At 43.6% G+C, this 22033-nt stretch overlaps 1 protein-coding gene across 1 annotated transcript in view; it reads right to left on the reverse strand.

Moving 5' to 3' along the window:
- Window positions 1–22033, reverse strand: part of SRP72 (signal recognition particle 72) — a 126233-nt gene that overhangs the window by 15752 nt on the left and 88448 nt on the right. Inside the window, exons 14-16 of the mRNA XM_033915692.1 lie at window positions 17913–18016; window positions 12957–13034; window positions 4192–4329 (exon numbers count right to left, since the gene is read on the reverse strand). Coding sequence (XP_033771583.1) covers window positions 4192–4329; window positions 12957–13034; window positions 17913–18016 — 320 coding nt within the window. The remainder of the gene's footprint in view (window positions 1–4191; window positions 4330–12956; window positions 13035–17912; window positions 18017–22033) is intronic.

Consider the following 22033-nt stretch of genomic DNA (forward strand, 5'->3'; position numbering starts at 1 on the left):
CTATGTTACTATGGGGCTAATTTTCAGAAAAGATAGATGTCCAAAAGACAGCACTTATACATCTGGCACTTATACATCTTACTAGTATAAACTGGCACATATACATGTACAAACTGGCACTTATACATCTTACTAGTCAAAATGTCCAAGAGAGCATTTTCAAAACTGACTTTCTAGATGTCTTTCTGGTTGTTTTGTCTCCAGTGCATCTAAATCTTAAGGGGGCATGTTAGAGGTGTGTTCTTGGAAGTTCTGCAGGGATAATCAAAAACTTTTAACAAAATGTCCAGGGTGTTAGGAAAAAGACCTGTTTTAAAAACAAATAAGGGTCAAAAAGGTGCCCAAATTGGACTAGATGACCAATGGAGGTATTAAGGCATGACCCACCTCCCACCACCCAGAGATGTGACCCCCCTCAGTACATTCCAGTCTGTATTACAGTTTCAGACAGCTGAGCACAGCAAGCAGAGCAGAGGGGCATTCTAAGGGTTTCTGCAGTGAATGTCACATAAAAAATCCCAGGTACACATGTCACAATAACTTGCTTATATTGTATGGTGAGCCCTCCAAAACCTACTCCTTTAAAGAATGGAAAAAGGATCCGAATGAAGAAGAAGTGACACAAGCACTGGCAAGTTAGATACAAAGCACTGATGAAGAACGCTAAGAAAGAATATGAAGAGAAACTTGCAAGAGGCAAAAACTCGTAACAATTTTTTAGGTACATCAGAAGCAGAAAACCTGTGAGGGAATCCATGGGACCATTGGATGATCATGGGGGAAGCCACTGCTTGCCCTGTATCGGTAGCATGGAATATTGCTACTCCTTGGGTTTTGGCCAGGTAATAGTGACCTGGATTGGCTACCAAGAGAATGGGCTACTGGGCTTGATGGACCATTGGTCTGACCCAGTAAGGCTATTCTTATGTTCTTATACATAAAGATGACATCTGCAGGTTAAGGGCTATTTTTGTAGTGTACAGGTGGGTACAGTAAGTTTTGAAGGCTCACCATACAATATTAGCAAATTATAGTGACATATACCTGGTACCTTTTATGTGACATTCACTGCAGTCCCTCTTAGAGTGCCCCTCTGCTCTACTCAGCCATCTGTGGCCAGTTTGCTAAGAATGCTGGCTATTTGGATATTGGAATAGCTTATTTTTGTGCATTTTTCATTTGATTTTGTATTCAAAAAAGGCCAAAAAAGATAGACGTACTAAGGGCCAAAATGTCTAGATAGGTAATTTTCAAAATAAAACAATAGACATTGTGCAGTTTTGAAAATTAACATTTTCTCTACTGAATTTCTGGACATCTTTCCCAAAACATCCAAATGCAGACTTGGATGTCCTATCAAAAATGCCCCTCCACATTACTATGCTCCTTCTCCTTTGCTAGTCTGTTTAGATGCATTGCCTATACTTATTAACCTTTTTATGGTTTCTATTTATCTTTTTAATTTAGATATGTGCTTTGATCTTTTAATTAGATATATGTTTTGATTTTGTAAGCTTGTTTTACCTTAATTTTTTTTAGTGTCTTCTGAATCTATGGGCTCCTTTTACTAAGGTGCGTTAGGGCCTTAATGTGCGGAAAAGCGCAAACTAAATTGCCGCGCGCGCTAGACCTTAACGCCAGCATTGAGCTGGCATTATTTTAGAAGTGTACTGCACGGTTTAGTGCGCGGTAATTTCATACGTGCGCTAAAAACGCTAGCGCACCTTAGTAAAAGGAGCCCAATGTGTCTGAGCTTTCCCAATAAAGCCTTGTGAACACTGCCAGATGATCTGCTTCTTCACTGACCCTGCTGTGTGTTTTATTTTGCATATTCAGCCTGCCCATCCATGCCAAATACTCTCCCTTTCACTCCTAAGCATTCTTGAATTCAGATACAGTATTTATTTCCACTACATCCACCAGTAGGCTGTTCCACAAATTCACCCCCCTTTCTGTGAAGAATTTCCTCAGGTTACTCATATCTCCTTTAACCTTCCTCCTGCACCCCCTCATTCCAGAGTTTCCTTTCAATTGAGAGACTCGCCTCCTGTGCATTTATACACGCTTGGTCCCTTTTCTTATCAGCTGTAACTGGCACTATAAGATATAGCAAGGTAAAGACAGATGGAAACTTCTGTAATTCTCAGTTAAGCCCAGCCATCTATAAGCAAGATTTTTTTCCCCATATTTTATCTCTATTGCATTTTTCTGATTGGCTAGAGAAGCCATCTGCCTCTTGGGAAGCTAGTATGATCTCTATTATGAGGATTTGTTCACTGAGACTCCATAGTAACAACTCTCTTAGGCTGCCTGCAACAATTAACAGCGGGGATTCTGCTATGTTTAACCACAATTGTGTCCACCTGAGTTCTGATTCCTGCAGATCTGCCTGCTTTAATTTTCTTCCATGTTCAAGTTACCTATTTTCTTGAATTCCCATCTGCAGCTAATAAAAGATAGAAATATTTGCTCACTGCATCCAAGGAATGCAAACAACGCCAAAGTGTAGTCCTAACTACCTTGTTTCCCTGAAAATAAGACACTGTCTTATATTAATTTTGGGCCCAAAAAAGGCACTAGGTCTTATTTTTAGGAATGTCTTATTTTTTTCATGTACAATGATCATCTCTCCCTTCCTCTCCTCCACTCCAATTCTTCCTATTTCCTTTCTCTACCCATGTGCAGCATCTTTCCTCCCCTCTCACCCATCCCCTTGAGCGGTATCTTTCTATCCCTCCCTCCTATCCCTTGTGCAGCAGAACCCTTGCAGCTTCTATCCCTCCCTCTCATCCCTTGTGCAAAACTCTTGCAGATTCTATCCCTCCCTTCCTTCCATCCCCCCCGTGTAGCATCTTTCTTTCCCCCCCGCCGCTGCGCACCCCCCTTGCCCCTCCCCCTGATGACCTATATCTCCCTTCCTTCTGAACAGCGAGACAGAAAGAAATACCTTATAACAAATTGGCAGCTTCAGCAGCAATCTAGACAGACTGCTTTGCGGCATGGGCCGTTTCTCTGCCGCGTTGCTGATGATGTCATCAGTAACGTAGCAGAGGACTGGCCCAGGCCGTGAAGCAGTCTGTCTAGATTGTTGCCAACTCTGCTGGTTTGTTATAAGGTACATTTATTTCTGTCTCGCGGTTCAGATGGGAGGGAAAGATGGGTCGGGGAAGCATTATTGCTGCTGCTGGCGACTAGGGCTTATTTTCAGGGAAACACGGTAGTTGTTTGTGGCACCAGAAATGCAGATCAACTTGGACAAGCCTAGTTTAAACCCTACAACCGATCTCAGTCAAAAAGAAGCAATATTCCACTCATCTTTATGCTATCTAAGGGATTTATTTAACAATTCTTCCATAAAGACACGGAGTAGTCTCTCAAGTGATTTGAAACTGTTAGAAATCAGACCCCAGCAAACTTAACTGATGTCCAACAGGCCTCAGAAGCAAAGATCTATTACAAGTTACTATATAAAAAGTGGAGTTGAAAAGGAGGCAGAGTAAGGTGCAGTAATACTCCTGAAGTTTTAACATAGGGCAATTATTCTCAACTGAGCAGCACAAAAACAAGTCCAGGTTTCAGAGTCACCATAATATTCACAGACATGTGCGATACTTAGAGTTAAAACTACCAATAATAGATTACCAAATACAATTAAATCATTAGCGACACTCTAAGTTAGCCCTGGTTTCAATTCATAGCACATGTGCGTGCATGTCAAGCCCACTACATGGCCTGAAAACCAGGGGAACAGGGTTCAATTCCCACTGCAGCTCCTTGCGACTCTGGGCAAGTCACTTAACCCTCCATTTCCCCACATAGAAAATAAGTACCTGTATATAATATGACCCCTCCTTTGATTGTTAACTATAGAAAGGCAGTATATCAAATCCTATCCCCTTTCTTAGGGAAATCAGATCTGGACTCCATTTATGCCAGAAAAAAGTTGGGACTAGGCTAGCCTGTCTCTGCTAGCTATGCTTAGTAACTCTGTACACGTATGCTTGCTGATACGATGCTTGCTGCTTCCAAACTTCTGTAAATAAAAGAGGAGCAACACAGAGCCAAGACTAGATCTTTGCCCCCCCCAAAAAAAAGTACCCTAACTGGCAAATACTTGTCCGACTGTAGTTTAAAGCAAAATCAGCTGAACTACACCTGGACCAGCTTCTCCTTGCCTTCAACACTCCTTACCCCTTTTCGTTTTGCTGGATTTCTCCAGTGAGTTTTCCCGCTTTTTTACGGACAAAGGTGGCCCCTGTAGAATTTTCCAGCACATCCACATCTATTTTCAGTGACATAGAGTCTGATGAGGGCAAGTGTTTGCTAAGACTGCAAAATGGAATTGAGCTAAGGAAGGAAAATTAATGCATTAAAGGCCCTCTACCCAACAGAAAAACTGAATACTTCATCTCTTTATCTACTCAGATATGCATAGCTTTGCTTCACATTACTGAAAAAAATTGTTGGATAAGTTGTGCTATGTTTGCTATAATGATTAATACAGTGGTACCTTGGAATGCGAACTTAATTCGTTCCAGAACCCTGTTCGAGTTCCAAAACGTTCGAGTTCCAAGACAATTTTTCCCATTGAAAAGAATAGAAACTGGATTAATCTGTTCCTTGGTCCCACAAACTCTGCAAGATCGGGCCTACCTGGCAGAAACAACAAGATCGAGACCCCCAGCAGCAGAGGCAGCAAGATCGGGACCCCCAGCAGCAGAGGCAGCAAGATTGGGATCCCCAGCTGCAAGTGGTGTTCAGACCAAAGCTTCCCTCCCAGGCGGAAACAGGAAGCTGCGTCAGAGGGGAAACATTCAGATTCCGGGGCAAAAATGAAAAAAAAAAAAGTTCAGATACCAAATCGTTTGAGTTCTGGGGTGTTCGGAGGCTTTCGGATTACGAGGTACCACTTTTCCTTCTCTGTTTGGCAATGTGTATGCTTTAATGTAATTTTGCTGTTACTGCCAAGTTGCTTCAATTAAGAAAAATTACTTGCAAAAAGGATGTGCTAAAAGCAGCAAGCATTATAGCTCCCTTAATGAGGGCACAAAAGACAATTCTATAAAAGGGGCTTCTATCTGGAGACTATTCTATAAACATTTGGGCTCAAAGTGTACATTATAGTTTGCTAGTCCCTTATTCTAGCCCTGCCCATGGCAACCGATATAAATTGTCAATACATATAACTACCAAATAGAAAACTGCTTTGTTTCACTGTATGTAACCTGAAAAAGCACAGTTACTTACCGTAACAGGTGTTATCCAGGGACAGCAGGCAGATATTCTTGACTGATGGGTGACGGCACCGACGGAGCCCCGGTACGGACAATTTTAGAGTGATTGCACTCTAAGAACTTGGAAAGTTCTGGCATGCCGCACCGCGCACGCGCGAGTGCCTTCCCGCCCGACAGAGGCACGCGGTCCCCAGTTATGATAAGCCAGCTAAGAAGCCAACCCGGGGAGGTGGGAGGGACGCAAGAATATCTGCCTGCTGTCCCTGGATAACACCTGTTACGGTAAGTAACTGTGCTTTATCCCAGGACAAGCAGGCAGCATATTCTTGACTGATGGGTGACCTCCAAGCTAACAAAAAGAGGGATGGAGGGAAGGTTAGCCATTAGGAAAACAAATTTTGCAAAACAGATTGGCCGAAGTGTCCATCCCGTCTGGAGAATGCATCCAGACAATAATGAGATGTAAAAGTATGAACTGAGGACCAAGTAGCAGCCTTGCAGATTTCCTCAATAGGAGTGGACCGGAGGAAAGCTACAGATGCTGCCATTGCTCGGACTCTATGGGCCGTGACAGAACCTTCCAGTGTCAGTCCGGTCTGAGCATAACAGAATGAAATGCACGCTGCAAGCCAATTAGACAACGTACGTTTAGAAACAGGACGTCCCAATTTATTCGGATCAAAGGACAGAAAGAGTTGGGGAACTGATCTGTGGGGTTTCGTACGCTCTAGATAGTACGCTAGAGCCCTTTTACAATCCAAAGTATGTAGAGCTTGTTCCCCAGAATGAGAATGAGGTTTTGGAAAAAAAACAGGCAGAACAATGGATTGGTTGAGATGGAATTCAGAGACAACCTTAGGGAGAAACTTTGGATGTGTACGCAGAACCACCTTGTCATGGTGAAAAACCGTAAAAGGTGGATCTGCAACCAGTGCATGAAGCTCACTGACCCTCCTGGCAGAGGTAAGAGCAATAAGGAAAAGTACCTTCCAAGTGAGAAACTTGAAAGGAGCGGTAGCCAAAGGTTCAAATGGAGGCTTCATTAAGGCGGAAAGAACCACATTGAGATCCCAGATAACAGGAGGGGCTTTAAGAGGCGGTTTCACATTAAAAAGACCCCGCATGAACCTGGACACCAGGGGATGAGCTGAGAGAAGTTTTCCATGGACCGGCTCATGAAAAGCAAGGAAGACTTAAGGCCAGAGTCAGACAAAGAAAGCAAATAATCCAACAACGTTTCCACTGCCAGTGAAGTGGGATCAAGATGATGAAGAAGACACCAGGAAGAAAATCTTGTCCACTTCTGATGGTAACATTGCAGAGTGGCTGGTTTCCTGGAGGCATCTAGAATGGAACGAACCGGCTGAGACAAAAGAGTATCATGAGAGGTCAGCCCGAGAGATACCAAGCTGTCAGGTGCAGAGACAGGAGGTTGGGATGTAGAAGGGTCTCCTGATGCTGTGTAAGCAGAGAAGGAAACAGAGGAAGAAGAAAAGGTTCCCTGGAACTGAGTTGAAGTAGAAGGGAGAACCAATGTTGCCTGGGCCACCTCGGAGCAATCAGAATCATGGTGGCTCGTTCCCTCTTGAGCTTGAACAAGGTTCTCAACATGAGAGGCAGAGGAGGGAAAGCGTATAGGAACAGATTGGACCAGTCGAGGAGAAAAGCATCCGCTGCCAGACGGTGAGGAGAGTAGAGTCTGGAGCAGAATAGGGGCAGCTGGTGATTGTGAGGGGCTGCAAAGAGGTCTATCTGAGGAGTGCCCCATTGAGCGAAGACAGACTGTAGAGTTACAGGATCGAGTGTCCACTCGTGAGGCTGAAGAATTCTGCTGAGCTTGTCCGCTAAGGAATTCTGTTCTCCTTGAATGTAGATAGCTTTCAGGAAGAGATGGTGATCTATGGCCCAAGTCCAGATCTTCTGAGCTTCCTGGCACAAGAGGCGAGAGCCTGTCCCCCCCTGTTTGTTGATGTAGTACATGGCCACTTGATTGTCTGTGCACAGCAGAAGGACCTGAGGAAAGAGAAGATGTTGGAAGGCCTTGAGGGCATAAAACATCGCTCTGAGTTCCAGGAAATTGATGTGATGTTTCTTTTCCTGGGCTGTCCAAAGACCTTGAGTCTGGAACTCGTTCAAATGAGCTCCCCATGCATAAGGGGAGGCGTCGGTGGTGATGACCAGTTGATGAGGAGGTTGATGGAACAGAAGACCTCTGGATAGATTTGAGGATACCAACCACCATTGTAGAGACTGACGAAGAGATGATGTCACAGATATGTGTCGTGAGCAAGGATCCGTCGCTTGGGACCACTGAGTAGCAAGGGTCCATTGAGGAGTGCGCAGGTGAAGACGTGCGAGGGGTGTGACATGGACTGTGGATGCCATGTGACCCAAGAGTATCATCATTTGTTTGGCAGAGATGGAATGTTGTGGAAGCACCTGCTGACATAGAGACTGAAGGGTCTGAAGACGGTTGGATGGTAAGAATGCTCTCATGAGGAGTGTGTCCAGTATCGCTCCAATGAATTGAAGTCTCTGAGTGGGGATGAGATGAGACTTGGGTAGATTGATCTCGAATCCTAGTATTCGTAGAAATAGGATGGTTTGGTTGGTGGCCAGGAGAACTGCTTGAGTGGATGAGGCCTTGACTAACCAGTCGTCCAGGTAAGGGAATACCTGAAGGTGGTGAGAGCGTAGAAAAGCAGCTACCACAATGAGACATTTGGTGAACACCCTTGGAGAGGAAGCAAGACCGAAGGGCAGCACCTTGTATTGGTAATGACAATGATTTATCATGAAGCGGAGATACTGTCTGGAGGTTATATTGATCGGTATGTGAGTGTATGCCTCTTTGAGATCGAGGGAGCATAGCCAGTCGTCTTGATTGAGAAGAGGATAAAGAATGGCTAAGGAAAGCATCTTGAATTTTTCCTTTTTCAGACATTTGTTGAGATCGCGAAGATCTAAGATTGGTCTGAGATCTCCTGTTTTTTTGGGGACTAGAAAATAACGGGAGTAGAATCCCTGCCCCTTTTGATCTAGAGGAACTTCCTCTATAGCGTTCAGAAGGAGGAGGGATTGAACTTCTTGAATAAGGAGGGCAGATTGAGGATTGTTCAAAGCAGACTCTTTTGGCAGATTTTGGGGCGGAAGAGTCTGAAAGTTGAGAGAGTAGCCGTGGCGGATGATGTTGAGGACCCATTGGTCCGAAGTGATAACTTCCCACCGGCTGAGGAACAGAGAAAGACGACCTCCTATGGGTTGAGGCAGGAGAGCAGATATAGGGGTACTGGCTATACTTTGGAGAAGTAAGTCAAAAGGGCTGTGTCTTTTGCTGTGGAGGTGGCTTCACAGGCTGCTGTTGCTGCTGTTGTCTGGAAGGCTGACGTTGTTGCTGACGCTGACGCCTGGGTTGCTGAGCTGTTGCTGGCAATGGGCGAGCTGTGAAACGGCGTTGATAGGCTGATTGTTGCCTAAAAGGCCTTGCTGGGGTAGGCTTTTTCTTATTCTTAAGCAGGGTATCCCAGCGTGTCTCATGAGCAGAGAGCTTTTGAGTAGTCGAGTCCATGGATTCCCCAAAAAGCTCATCCCCTAGGCACGGGGCGTTGGCTAACCGATCTTGATGATTAACATCAAGCTCGGATACCCGAAGCCAGGCCAGGCGACGCATTGCCACAGACATTGCTGTCGCTCTGGATGTAAGTTCGAAGGTGTCGTAGATGGATCTAACCATGAACTTACGCAGTTGAAACAGAGACGACAAGCAATGGTGAAAGGATTGTTGTTTTCGGTGGGGAAGGTACTTCTCAAATGAAGCCATGGTGGTAAGGAGATGTTTAAGGTAGAAAGAAAAATGAAAGACATAATTACCAGCTCTATTTGCCAACATTGCATTTTGGTAGAGCCTCTTACCAAATTTATCCATGGCTTTACCTTCTCTGCCAGGAGGTACAGAAGCATATACACTGGCTCCTGAGGATTTTTTAAGGGTAGATTCGACAAGTAAGGATTCGTGTGGAAGTTGAGGTTTGTCGAACCCAGGAATGGGAATTACTTTGTATAAAGAGTCTAATTTACGTGGGGCCCCTGGAACCGTTAAGGGAGTCTCCAAATTCTTGTAGAAAGTCTCCCTCAAGATGTCGTGAAGAGGGAGCTTCAAAAATTCCTTTGGAGGTTGGTCAAAGTCAAGGGTATCCAAAAAAGCTTTAGACTTTTTGGACTCAGCCTCCAAAGGAATAGATAAAGATTCACACATATCTTTCAAAAAACTCGAGAAAGATGAAGTGTCATATCTAGAGGACGGGTCAGGTACAGCTGAATCCTCCTCATCTGAGGAACATTCCCCTTCAGAGAGAAAGGGTTCCTCTGAATCTCCCCACAGATCAGGATCCCTGACATGGGGGGAACGGTCCCGAGACTCTGGAGTAGATGGTTCTACATGTCGGGTTTTGCGCACCGACTTACCCGACCTCATCGATACCGAGCCAGGCGATGTAATCGGTGGCACCGGTGCCGAAGTCTGCACCGACTGATGTTGAGCTCTCGGCTCTGGTGCGAGGACTGGCATCGATACCGATGAGGTCGAATGAAGCGGTACCGAGGGAGTGGATGTAGATAGCACAGGCTGTTCCACTATCGGTACCGGCTCAGTGCGGACCGGCACCGGAAGGTTCGATGCCAGGATAACTGGAAGGAGCTGTTGTAACTGCTCCTTCAGCTGCAGCTGAAGAATGGCCGCAATACGGTCATCAAGGGTTGGCACCGGTACCGCCTTTTTCTTCTGCGGTACTTGCGGTGCTGCTCGACGCCCCGGAGATGAGGAGCCCGATGTCGAGGGACTCACCTCGATAGGGGCGGAGCGCTTCCGCTGGCGCCTCACAGTCGGCAGGATTGGGCTCACTGCACTCGAGACCGGAGGACGCTCCAGCGGGGAAGGCTTCTTAGCCGGCTTACCTGAATGCTGGGACGCCGGTGCGGTGTTGCGCGGCGTCGAAGAAGAGGGTGCCGACTGAACTGGTGCCGAAGCCGGAGTCGATGGAACGGGATCGGACATCTCGGCACCGAACAGTAATCGCTGTTGTATCTGGCGATTTTTTAGAGTACGTTTTTTTAACGTGGCACAGCGGGTGCAGGTGGAAGCCTGATGTTCAGGACCCAAACACTGTAGGCACCAGTTGTGTGGGTCCGTGATAGAAATAGGCCGAGCACACCGCTGGCACTTTTTAAACCCTGGCTGAGGGGGCATGAAAGGAAAAACGGCTTCAGCCAAATCGAAGGCCGAGGCCTCGATGGTGGCAGAAGGCCCCGCCGGGGAAAAACCAAAAATGAAGAAAAAAAGACAAGTTTTTTTTTTTAACAGAAATGAAATAAAAGAAAAAAGGCAATAGAGCCAAAAAGGTTTACGCGAGCGGGAAGGCAAGAGAAAAAATTTTTTCAACAGCCGTTGAAAAACGCGTCTTAGCTCCGCGGAAACTAAGAAACTGGGGACCGCGCGCCTCTGTCGGGCGGGAAGGCACTCGCGCGTGCGCGGTGCGGCATGCCAGAACTTTCCAAGTTCTTAGAGTGCAATCACTCTAAAATTGTCTGTACCGGGGCTCCGTCGGTGCCGTCACCCATCAGTCAAGAATATGCTGCCTGCTTGTCCTGGGATAACCACTTCTACCATAGAGATGCACCAGGTCATTATTTTTTATTGGGGGAGCTTATTTCTCTTCTCTCCCCGGGAACTACAGGCCGGTGAGCCTGACTTCAGTTATAGGGAAGATGGTGGAAGCAATGATCAAGGACAGCATTTGCGAGCACATCGAGAAAAATGGCCTACTGCGGACAAGCCAGTGCCTGACAAACCTTCTGTACTTCTTTGAGGGAATAAGCAGTCAGGTGGACAAAGGGGAACCCATAGACATCATTTACCTCGATTTTCAAAAGGCCTTTGACAAGGTGCCACATGAAAGGCTGCTTAGGAAGCTGTGGAACCACGGGGTGGGCGGGGATGTACACAGATGGATCAAGCACTGGTTGTCAGGTAGACTACAGAGGGTCGGAGTAAAGGGCCAATATTCTGACTGGCGGGGAGTCACGAGCGGTGTGCCGCAGGGATCGGTGCTGGGGCCGCTACTCTTCAACATATTTATCAATGACCTGGAAATGGAGGCAAAGTGTGAGGTTATAAAATTTGCAGACGATACCAAACTCTGCGCCAGAGTTAGGACCAGGGAGGAGTGTGAGGAACTGCAAAGGGACCTCGATAAGCTGGAAGGCTGGGCAAACAAATGGCAAATGCGCTTTAACGTAGATAAATGCAAGGTCATGCACATAGGGAAAAAGAACCCGTTGTTCGAGTATAAAATGGGGGGGGGGGGGAGATTGCTGGGAGACACCGGACTTGAGAGAGACTTGGGTGTGCTAGTGAATCCATCCATGAAGCCATCCGCACAGTGTGCAGCAGCCTCGAAGAAGGCCAACAGGATGCTGGGCATCATCAAGAGGGGCATAACAACTAGGACGCGGGAAGTCATCATGCCGCTGTATCGAGCGATGGTGCGCCCACATCTGGAATACTGCGTTCAATATTGGTCGCTGCACCTCAAGAAGGACATGGCAGCTCTTGAGAGAGTCCAAAGGAGGGCAACGAAACTGGTAAGAGGGCTGGAAAACTGCCCATACGCCGAGAGGCTGGATAAACTGGGGCTCTTCTCTCTGGAAAAGAGGAGGCTCAGGGGGGATATGATAGAGACCTTCAAAATACTTAGGGGCTTAGAGAGGGTGGACAGGGACAGGTTCTTCAGACTAAAAGGGACGACAGGTACGAGGGGGCACTCAGAGAAATTGAAGGGGGATAGGTTCAAATCAAATGCAAGGAAGTTTTTCTTCACCCAAAGGGTCGTAGACGCATGAAATGCGCTCCCGGAGGAAGTGATCCGGCAGAGTACAGTACAGGGATTCAAACAGGGATTGGACGGATTCCTGAGGGAAAAGGGGATCGTGGGGTACTGAGGGAGGTGCTGGGGTGTTGCATAAGTATAGACAGCTCACCAGGTCGTGCAGGTGCAAGGCCGGAGGGTTAGGACTTTGATGGGAAGATAAGACTTCGATGAGAAACCTAGGGGGCAAGGGGGCCACTACTGGTGATTCAGGCAGGTCATGACCTGTTGGGCCGCCACGGGGGCGGACTGCTGGGCGGGATGGACCTGTGGTCTGACCCGGCAGAGGCACTGTTTATGTTCTTATGTTCTTAACTCCACAGTCCAATCTGGCCTATTTTAGAATTCAATATAATTTTTTACCTGTGCTGTCTCTTCAGGTCAAATTTCATACCATTCTGTTAAATTATCAGAGAATTATTTTGCTTCAAAGACAAAAATAAAATGACAATATGCAAAATGGACTAATTAGCAAAGCTATCAGTGCCCAGAAAATTTCAAAGCTTATTTAGGCCAAATACAGGCAATTTATAATTCAAAAATTTGGGAGGGTAGTAATTATGGTTATCAAGATTCTTATTGTCAGGGTAACCAAGCATACACATTACCTACATTTTTATTAAAAATTTGGGGTCGTATATAGCTCACTGTGGACATTCTGAAAACCAGATGTGGTTGTGGGCTTAATGTGGACCAAAGTTTCTTCTGATTTACATATAATACTATTCCTACTTATACACTTAATACATGCATCTTATTCTTCCTCAGTGTGCCAGGTTAACACAGAGGAAAAGGATACACCTTTGCTTTCTCAGGATCTACCAGGGAATAGGCAGAGATGAGTTGCGCTAATGTGTGAATATCTTTAGGATTTTGTCTGAAAGAAAAATAAAACAAGTTAGGTATTTTAAGGGTTCTCATGTAGCAACAAATTACTCAAAACTGGAAAGATTATACTAAATTAAATTATACATTTTGGTGGAATTCAGTCTGTCACATATATAAGGTGGAAAAGATGTTAGCGTTACAACAAGGGAATCTTCATAATTTTTAAAAATATGGGAACCATTGACTAATTACTCTAATGATCAGATATCTTAGCACATGGGTAGTAGACAGGTGGGGATGGGGAGGGAAATATATATCATATGGAATAGGAATATTGATAAAAAGGGGGGTATTTATTTATATTACAAGAATATTTGATTGTAAATAAAAGTAATATATGAAAATTGTTTGTATTATGTTTAATTCACTTATTGTAAGAATTCAAAAATGAATAAATAAAATGTAAAAAAAAAAAAAGGGTTCTCATGTTGCAGGAGACAACTTTAAACAAGGAGCATGCTACACAGTTGTGAATGTGTAGGTCCACGCTTCTTAGCCTCATAAGAGGATCGATCACGTATTTACAATGCCGAGAAAAACTGTGGACACACACATAATAATTACTAGCTCTTACAACATCCTTGTTTGGTTGAAACCAGTCTTTTCTTATACAGTGAAATGTATAAAATAAACAATTCTGTGTTTAAGACGCTACGTACAATGTAAGTAATTTAATAAAAGGCTGCCAATGTAAGTAATTTAATAAAAACATTTTTCAAAGGGTATAATAATAATAATCATCATAGCTTTATTTATATCCCATCATTCCTTTTCAGTTAAAGACGGTATACAAGAGGTGATGTAAGGACAGCGAGGTAACATCAGTTAGCTTTGGGAAGGGGTAGATAGACAGTTAAGAGATGGGGTGAGTGAAATTGGGTGGGCCACTGTTAAAACATGTTACTTTTACCAGTACCTCTTGCTATTTTAGCGCAGGTCCCACTTTACGCAATGAGACCTAGAAAGTACTAACTGGGCTTAACGGTAAAATAAAGCAAAAAAAAGTTGTCAAAACTCTGCAGAAAACTAAATAGATAAATAAAGGAGCAGCGAAGACCAGACCTTCAAACTGAAGCTTTTAATGTCATCAATGGGAAGCTTTAGGATGAGAGTTTTTGTTGAATTTGATTGATACATCAGCTCATGTGTACTGTTTAATTGTCGAGTGGACAACCTGAGGACACCCGATGCAGGCTTTATAGCTGAAACACGCTCCGTGTTGGGTCCGTTTTTCTTGTTCCACTTCTTATCGGTGACATTAAAAGCTTCAGTTTGAAGGTCTGGTCTTCGCTGCTCCTTTGTTTATCTTCTTAGCAGTAAAACAACACATCTTAACAGTAGCCCACATTTATAGTATATATGTGCCTTTATAACAGGATCACAGAAGAATCCTTAGCAGTGAACAGATATTCTCACAGAAAGTTGCTATGTGTGTGGATAGAAACATGTGTATTTTACAAAGTACCACACAGAATAAGGGAACACACTTCAACCTAGCAATTATATAAAGCAACTACTACTACTACTATTAATTATTTCTATAGAGCTACCAAACGCACGCAATGCTGTACAAAGTCACAAAGATGTCAAGGATACAGTTAAGGGGAACAGTTATTCTGCTAGCTGGGTTGGAGGGCAGAGGAAAGTACAGGACAATCAAGCCATTGTGACATCACTGATGAGGTTGGCTCTTATTGGTGGAATAAGGCATTATGACATCACAATCTCAGCTCTGCTTCCCAAATACTGAAACTCTTCACACTACTACAACTATGAATTATTTCTATAGCGCTACCAGATGCACGCAGCGCTGTAAAGAGTCCCAAAGAAGACAGTCCGTGCTCAAAAGAACTTACAATCTAAACAGGCAAGACAGACAAACAGGTTGTCATGGATACAGTTAAGGGGAACGGTTAATCAGCTGGCTGGGATGGAGGGCAGAGGACTAGAGTTAAGGATTGAAAGCTATATCAAAAAGGTGGGTTTTCAGTCTGCTTTTAAACAAGGGAAGGGGCTTGACAGACAAAACTCGGGTAATTTATTCCAGGCATAGGGGGCAACTAGATGAAAAGAACAAAGTCTGGAATTGGCAGTGGAGGAGAAATGTAATGTTAAGAGTCACTTATCTGAGGAACGGAGTTCTCTGGGAGGTGTATAAGGAGAGAGAAGCAAGGAGAGATATTGAGGGGCAGCAGAATGAACACGCTTGTAGGTCAGCAATAAGATCTTGAACTGTATACGATGGCAGATAGGGAGCCAGTGAAGTGACTTAAGGAGAGGGGTGACATGAGCATAGCAAGGTTGGTAGAAGATGAGTCGTGCAGCAGAGTTTTGCACAGACTGCAAGGGGAAGAGGCGACACTGAGGGATACCAGTTAGGAGTAGTTTGCAGTAATCTAAGTGTGAGGTTAGTGTATATTTTATTCTTTTTCTTCCCTGCTCACAGCTCCACCCTAAGGAATGCTTATATGCGGCCCTTGTAAAAGTACATGTGCTAGTCAGCACAATTTTCTAACAGCTTTTACTCATGTGACTGAAATGCTTTGTAAAATTCTCTGCACGAATTCTAATTCAAAATGATTAGCTGGTTGATTAGAATCAGGTGCAAAAATAATTGGATAACAATCAATCAACCCTGCAGCCTGAGTTCATGTATCCTAAATAGGTCTAAATGTTTTGAGGTTGATCTTCACAATGAACAAAAGTAATTTCACAAGACCTACAAAAGAGTTGTTGTTGTTGCTGCTGCTCCTCCTCATTTGTCTGGACAGGATTACAAAAACATTTCTAAACTTGAGGCACCATCCATCTACTGTCAGCTTCCTTTACTGGCTCAGTGCTGAGCTGTCAAGGGAAGCCCCAAACTGCTGAGCAGCAGAGGAAGTCCCAAAGCTGCCAATCAGTGGCTTTGGGGAGTCCTGCCGGTTCAGCTGATCAGCCGGCAGGGACAGCACATCCAGTTCTGGCTGGACAAATAACTGTTGAAATTCAGGAGCCATAGGGTAAAGCCTTAGCAACTTGTAGGAGCTGAAGGGACTGACTGAATCTCCCTTTGAGCTGCTCAAGGAGGCGTCTATTTTGGACCTTACGGTTGAGATGGCTTTCCTCAGCTTGGCATATTTTGGAGCTGCAGGCCCCCTCTTGTAGGGAATCCTTTTCTTTGGATCACGGAGGCGGGTGTATCCCTTTGTACGGTCCCTTCCTTTCTTCCGAAAATGGCTTCCGAATTTCGTGTCAACAAGGAAGTTTAATCTACCTGCTTTTCGGTCCACAGGGTCAAAAAAAAAAAAAGAAAAAAAAAAAAAAAAGCTTTTGAGGAAACTAGATGCTCGCAGAGTTTTGCTTCACTACTTAGAGAGGACCAATTACTTCTGTCTCTCTGACCATTCGTTTGTCCTGACTAGCCAGTCGAGGGGGCACAGGCCAGCGTCTAAGGCCTTTATTGACTGTTGGATCTGCAGTGACAGTTTGTTAACTTATATCGCCTTATAACATTCAAAACCCACTTGATTGGTGTTGCTGCATTGTGGTTTGAGTCTCGAGCGATTAATCTGTGCAGCCACCTGTGCTCCTTCCACCATATCCTGGGAACCCCAACAATTTAAGTAGGCCTTCCACATTAGGCTTACAAAATCAGGGGTCAAGCCCTGACTAGAGGGCCCCAAGGAATCCTTCAGGGCTTCTCAGTCTCCATGGTGTCCACGTACCTGTGCTTCAACTGATCATTATCTAGAGGCTCTGGAGGGGATTTTTTCCCCTAGACAAAGGAGCCACCTGCAATCCCCAGCCCTGGAGGTACCAGGAAGAGGCTAAGCCCAAGGCTCCCGCCCTCAATGTACTCCACAACATGTAGACAACGAGCACAAATCTGGCATGATTTAGGGGTATCACTGCCAGAGGGGTCCAACCCAAGTGATATTTTTGCAAACTTGAAAGGTTTTGAGGTAGATGGAGACTTTTAAACAAAAATTGTGAAATCCAAGATGACTGCTGTGGCAGCATAGTCACACCAAAAATGGCCTGGGAAAACCCAACCAAAGGTCAAAAAATTCTGGGAAGGGGTTTTTGTAGGTGGCTGGACCCTATATCCAGCCCCAGAAATGCTTTAAACATGTAATTTCCCATAGGCTACAATAGCCTTACTTACAATCTGTCTGTGCTGGTGCTAGCCTGCTTCAGCTGTCATAGAAGCTGGAATTTGGAGAAGACACTGCCTCAGGTCAACCAAATCAAGTCCACATGCTGCGATTTTCAGGCTGCCAATCGGTTCAAAGTCAGACTGAGACCTCAACCCCCATGCATCCATGTGACAAGGGAGGAAGGAAAATGCTACCAGTACCCGCCAAAGCCTGATTGGGCCACCATAGGGGCCAAACAGCTTGTGTTCAAGAATCTGATAAATCAGGTTGTGAGTTAGCTTCCAGGGGCACAGACCCCCAAGCTCCACAAGTCCTGCAGGCTGGCCAGCCAGGTACCCCAAGGGTTTCCTGCTAGCTGCAGTCTTCTTTCCCAGAGTCTGCATCCTCTCCCAGGCAAAGCTATCCCAGGGTCACTGGGAACCTCCAGAGTACTGCAAAACCTCCAGATTCAGACAAAAACCTTGGAAACAAGAATAAAAGTAAACAGAGCAGTCATAACACCAGCTTCTCAACTTGCTTGCATAAGGAAAAACTAAAGGGGGACTACAGCCATCAGAGAAGGAGGCAGAGTTGAAGAATGCAAATTTCATCCTTCTACAACACAACTCACGATGTGGGGGATATTACTTATAGTCAGGACTCCTAAAAACATTGTACCAGAACCTATCATTCAAAAGCAGGTCTCTACATATAGTGGTAACCTACACCCTCCCCAGCACATAACTCACTTCCATAGTTGCTCAAGGTCACTGATGGCCTCCTTCTTCCGCCCATGCTTCAGTTTGAAGTTGGCTGCCTCCCGTATCAGGGACAAGTGAGCCAGAGAGCTTGGCTGAAAAGAAAAGCAAAACATTCTAAATCAAGTCATTTGTTTGGAAGTTCATTCACACTGCTTTGGGGTTCTAACTTCATCAAAACAGTCTCTTAACCAAACCAAGGACACATTAAACCTTCATTTGTGACTCTCACATTTTATCCCCTATTTTTAATCCCACTCACTTTCAGTTCTTATCCAAAGGCCACACACACTAGCTCCTCCAGAACCCAGACTGAATGACTCTTACGTTGGGCCACGAGAAGATTACAAAGCATAATTCTAAGACTCCCCTCCACAGTGACCCAGCCCAGAGCAACAAAAACTGAAATTTCATCTCCCCCCACAGGCACTCTGCTCATCAGATAAGTCTCTCTTATCTGTGCCCTTGTCCTCTATGGTCAACTCCAGACTCTGTCCCTTCTACTTTGCTGCACCATATGCCTGGAACAAACTGCCTGATTCGGTATGTCAAGCTCCATCTTTGGCAGTATTTAAATCCAGACTGGAAGCCAATTTTCTGTTTTATTCCAGGCTGCACCTTCACACTAGCATGTTTCTTTTCTTGGGTCAATTGATGAACAGGCCTCAATATTTCAAGTCCCTTGGAGTTTTATTCTATAAGCTATAGTGTATGAATAAAGGACTGCTATTCCACATCAGGCGGGAAGGCATTCGCATATGCGCCGTACATTGCAGCTAGAACTTTCTACATAATTACTAGCCAGCTAGCATCGTGTTGAGATCTAATGAATAATGTCACATAGCTTTGAAAATATTCAGCCTGCTTTTCTACAGGTAAGTAACTTTACTTTATCCCTTAAGCCAACAAGGCATAAATACAGAGTACAATGCATCAAATGAAACAGGCAGTAACAAACAAGATTATTTCTTCTTTTGTCATTTGTGTCTTCTGTGGTTAAAACAGGAAAAGGATCAAACAAGTAGTATTAATAAAAAAAAGCCAATGATCAGATGGTAGGAGATTTTAGAGATCCAAAGATCTACTACCCTTTCTGAATATTCAGACAAGATTCTATGAATTGGTATTTTGTGTGATATTTGAGAGAGGATTTTAAATGAATATTAAGAACCGTATTGTCATCCTCAAATATAGTGACCTGCATACCTTGCCTTATAGTGTGTCTTACTACTAGTTGTGAATAAAATGTGAGGCCTGTTGTCATTTTCTTTCTTTTTTTTTTTCTTTAAATCTTTATTCATTTTTATCTTTCATCAAGTACACAATATTACATCATTTAAATTTTTTTTAAAAAAATCTTTATTCATTTTCCATTCTTTCAACAAGTGTACAATGTTATAACATATAATTCACATAACTCACTTGAAATCCTGACCAATACTGTCTTAAGTACATTAAAATCCCCCTCCCTCCTACCATCCCTTCCCAAATCAACAATGTACTCAAACAAAACATATATATATACCCCCCTTTTCTTATAATACTTCTAAATCATAAAGGTGTCTAATCATTTGAATATATAATCAATGACCCCAAAATCTTTTTAAAATTATTATAATTTCCCTTCTGTATAGCAATGACTCTTTCCATCTTGTATATATGACATACAGAATTCCACCAGAAGGTATAATTGAGTCTTGTATAATCCTTCCAGTTTCTAGTAATATGCTGAATGGCAACTCCTGTCAATATTAATAACAATTTATTATTAGATGCTGAAATTTGACTTTTATATCTCATTGAAGTTCCAAATAAAATTGTATCATATGATAAAGCAACAAAATTCTCTAATAAAGAATTAATTTGGAGCCAAATTGACTTCCAGAATACATTAATACAGGGACAGAAATAAATTAAATGATCTAAAGTCCCTGCTTCCTTATTACAATGCCAGCATCTATTAGACTTTGAACTATCTAATTTTTGTAAACGTACTGGGGTCCAAAAAGCTCTATGCAGCAAGAAAAACCAAGTTTGTCTCATAGATGCCGACATTGTAGATCTAATTCTCCAAGACCAAATTCGTGGCCATTGAGATGCAGAAATTTGATGCTTAATCTCAATGCTCCAAATGTCCCTAAACCCAGTTTTCTGTTTTTTATTCAAATACCCATATAACAATTTGTACCACTATGCTGCTTGGTGTCCCAAGAAATCCGCCTGAAAGCATAGGAATTCCAAACTGAACTGATTATTAAGATTTTTCCATTCAGGGAACCCCTCCTGAATAGCCTGCTTCAATACATCATTTAAATTAATACACAACACTTGAATTTCTTTCTATTATTATCTTAAATATATGAATTTATTCCTTCCCAGACCCACCCTTTCCACAAATATTTTAATCATAAATTTTATATAAATATTACATTCATATAAGTAAACATTAAACAGAATTTTATACCACCCCCCTCCCCTTACTGTAAATGTATTTTCAATGGAAAATGGCGTCTAATCATTGCAATAAATTGCCAATGGCCCCCAGATCTTCTTAAAATTATTATAATTTCCTTTTTGTATGGCAATTGTTCTTTCCATTTTGTAAATATGGCACAACGAGTTCCACCAGAAAGTATAGTTAAGTCTACTATAATTTTTCCAATTCCCGGTGATATGTTGTATGGCGACTCCTGTCATTATCAATAAAAGTTTATTATTGCTTGATGAAATTTGACTTTTTATTCTCATTGACGTCCTGAATAGAATTGTATCATATGATAGAGCTACATGGTTCTCTAATAGACAGTTAATTTGAGACCAAATTGATTTCCAAAAGGCCATGACACGGGGACAACAGAATATTAAATGATCCAAAGTCCCTGCTTCCAGATTACAATGCCAGCATCTATTAGACTTAGAGCTATCCAACTTTTGCAATTGAACTGGGATCCAAAATGCTCTATGTAACAAAAAAAAAAAAAAAAAACAAGTTTATCTCATAGATGCAGACATTGTATATCTCATTCTCCAAGACCAAATTCGTGGACATTGAGATGCAGAAATTTGGGGCTTAATCTCAATGCTCCAAATGTCTCCAATACCCGTCTTTGGTTTGTTTTTTTGTTAAATATCATATTTATTGAGACAAAAGACAACTGGACAACAAGAGCCAAATACTAGGCAGCAAAACAGACAGGGTATCAAACAGTAGCAGAATGGTACAAAGAGTAAGAAAAACTCGCAAAGTACACAGAGGATACCATGGAACCACAGCATGGTCAATGGGAAAGGCGTGCAAGGCTCGCAGTCCAGCGCCCTCTGTCCAATTTGAGTATAGATAAAAAAAAACAACCAGAATCCCCAAACGATTCAGGACAAGCCAATCGCATCCAAGCACAACGAACCAGACCAAACAGAAACACACCCATACACTGCAGACACAACCGTACACTCACACACTCACAAACACATACACACAAGCACACTCTCTCTGCCGGAAAGGGCTATATTGTGAACAATAGTTAAAGGAAGATCCGGAAAACCACACAAGCTGACATAGGAGAGCAGTCTATAGCACCTAGGTATCTATGTCCAAAAACTGCTGCCAGAGTGAACAGTAAGACTTCCAGTGGTCCTGTGGGCGGGACGCGTAAGTGTCCAACTCAAAGCGGGCTTGCTATTGCATCATGGCCACCCACAGGATGTAAGGTGGTGCCTCCTCAGAAGTCCAATATTTCAGAATAAGCTTTTTCCCCACAAGAATCGCATGTAGAACAAATTTCTGGGAGGGGAAATCCAAGCCATGGTGTTGTAGGTCATGTACGTCCCCTAAAAGCAGAGCAGGTTCATTCCAGGGTAACGTGCAATGCAGTAAAACACTGCCTAACTGAGTTCCAGAAAGACAGTTTTAAACAGACAAAAAAGGAGTGAAGGAAATTACCCCTATGGGTTTTACATTTAAAACACTTATCATCAGGCCATAACCCCATAACATGTCCCCAGGCTCGGGTAAGGTAAGAGCGGTGCAAAATTTTGTATTGTGTCTCTTGCAAGGTCGCCACTTTCACATTGAGGTATAGCGTTTGGAAGAGGAGTCGGATGTCATGGATGGA

This window comes from Geotrypetes seraphini, chromosome 1 (assembly GCF_902459505.1).
Source record: "Geotrypetes seraphini chromosome 1, aGeoSer1.1, whole genome shotgun sequence".
Classification (NCBI taxonomy): domain Eukaryota; kingdom Metazoa; phylum Chordata; class Amphibia; order Gymnophiona; family Dermophiidae; genus Geotrypetes; species Geotrypetes seraphini.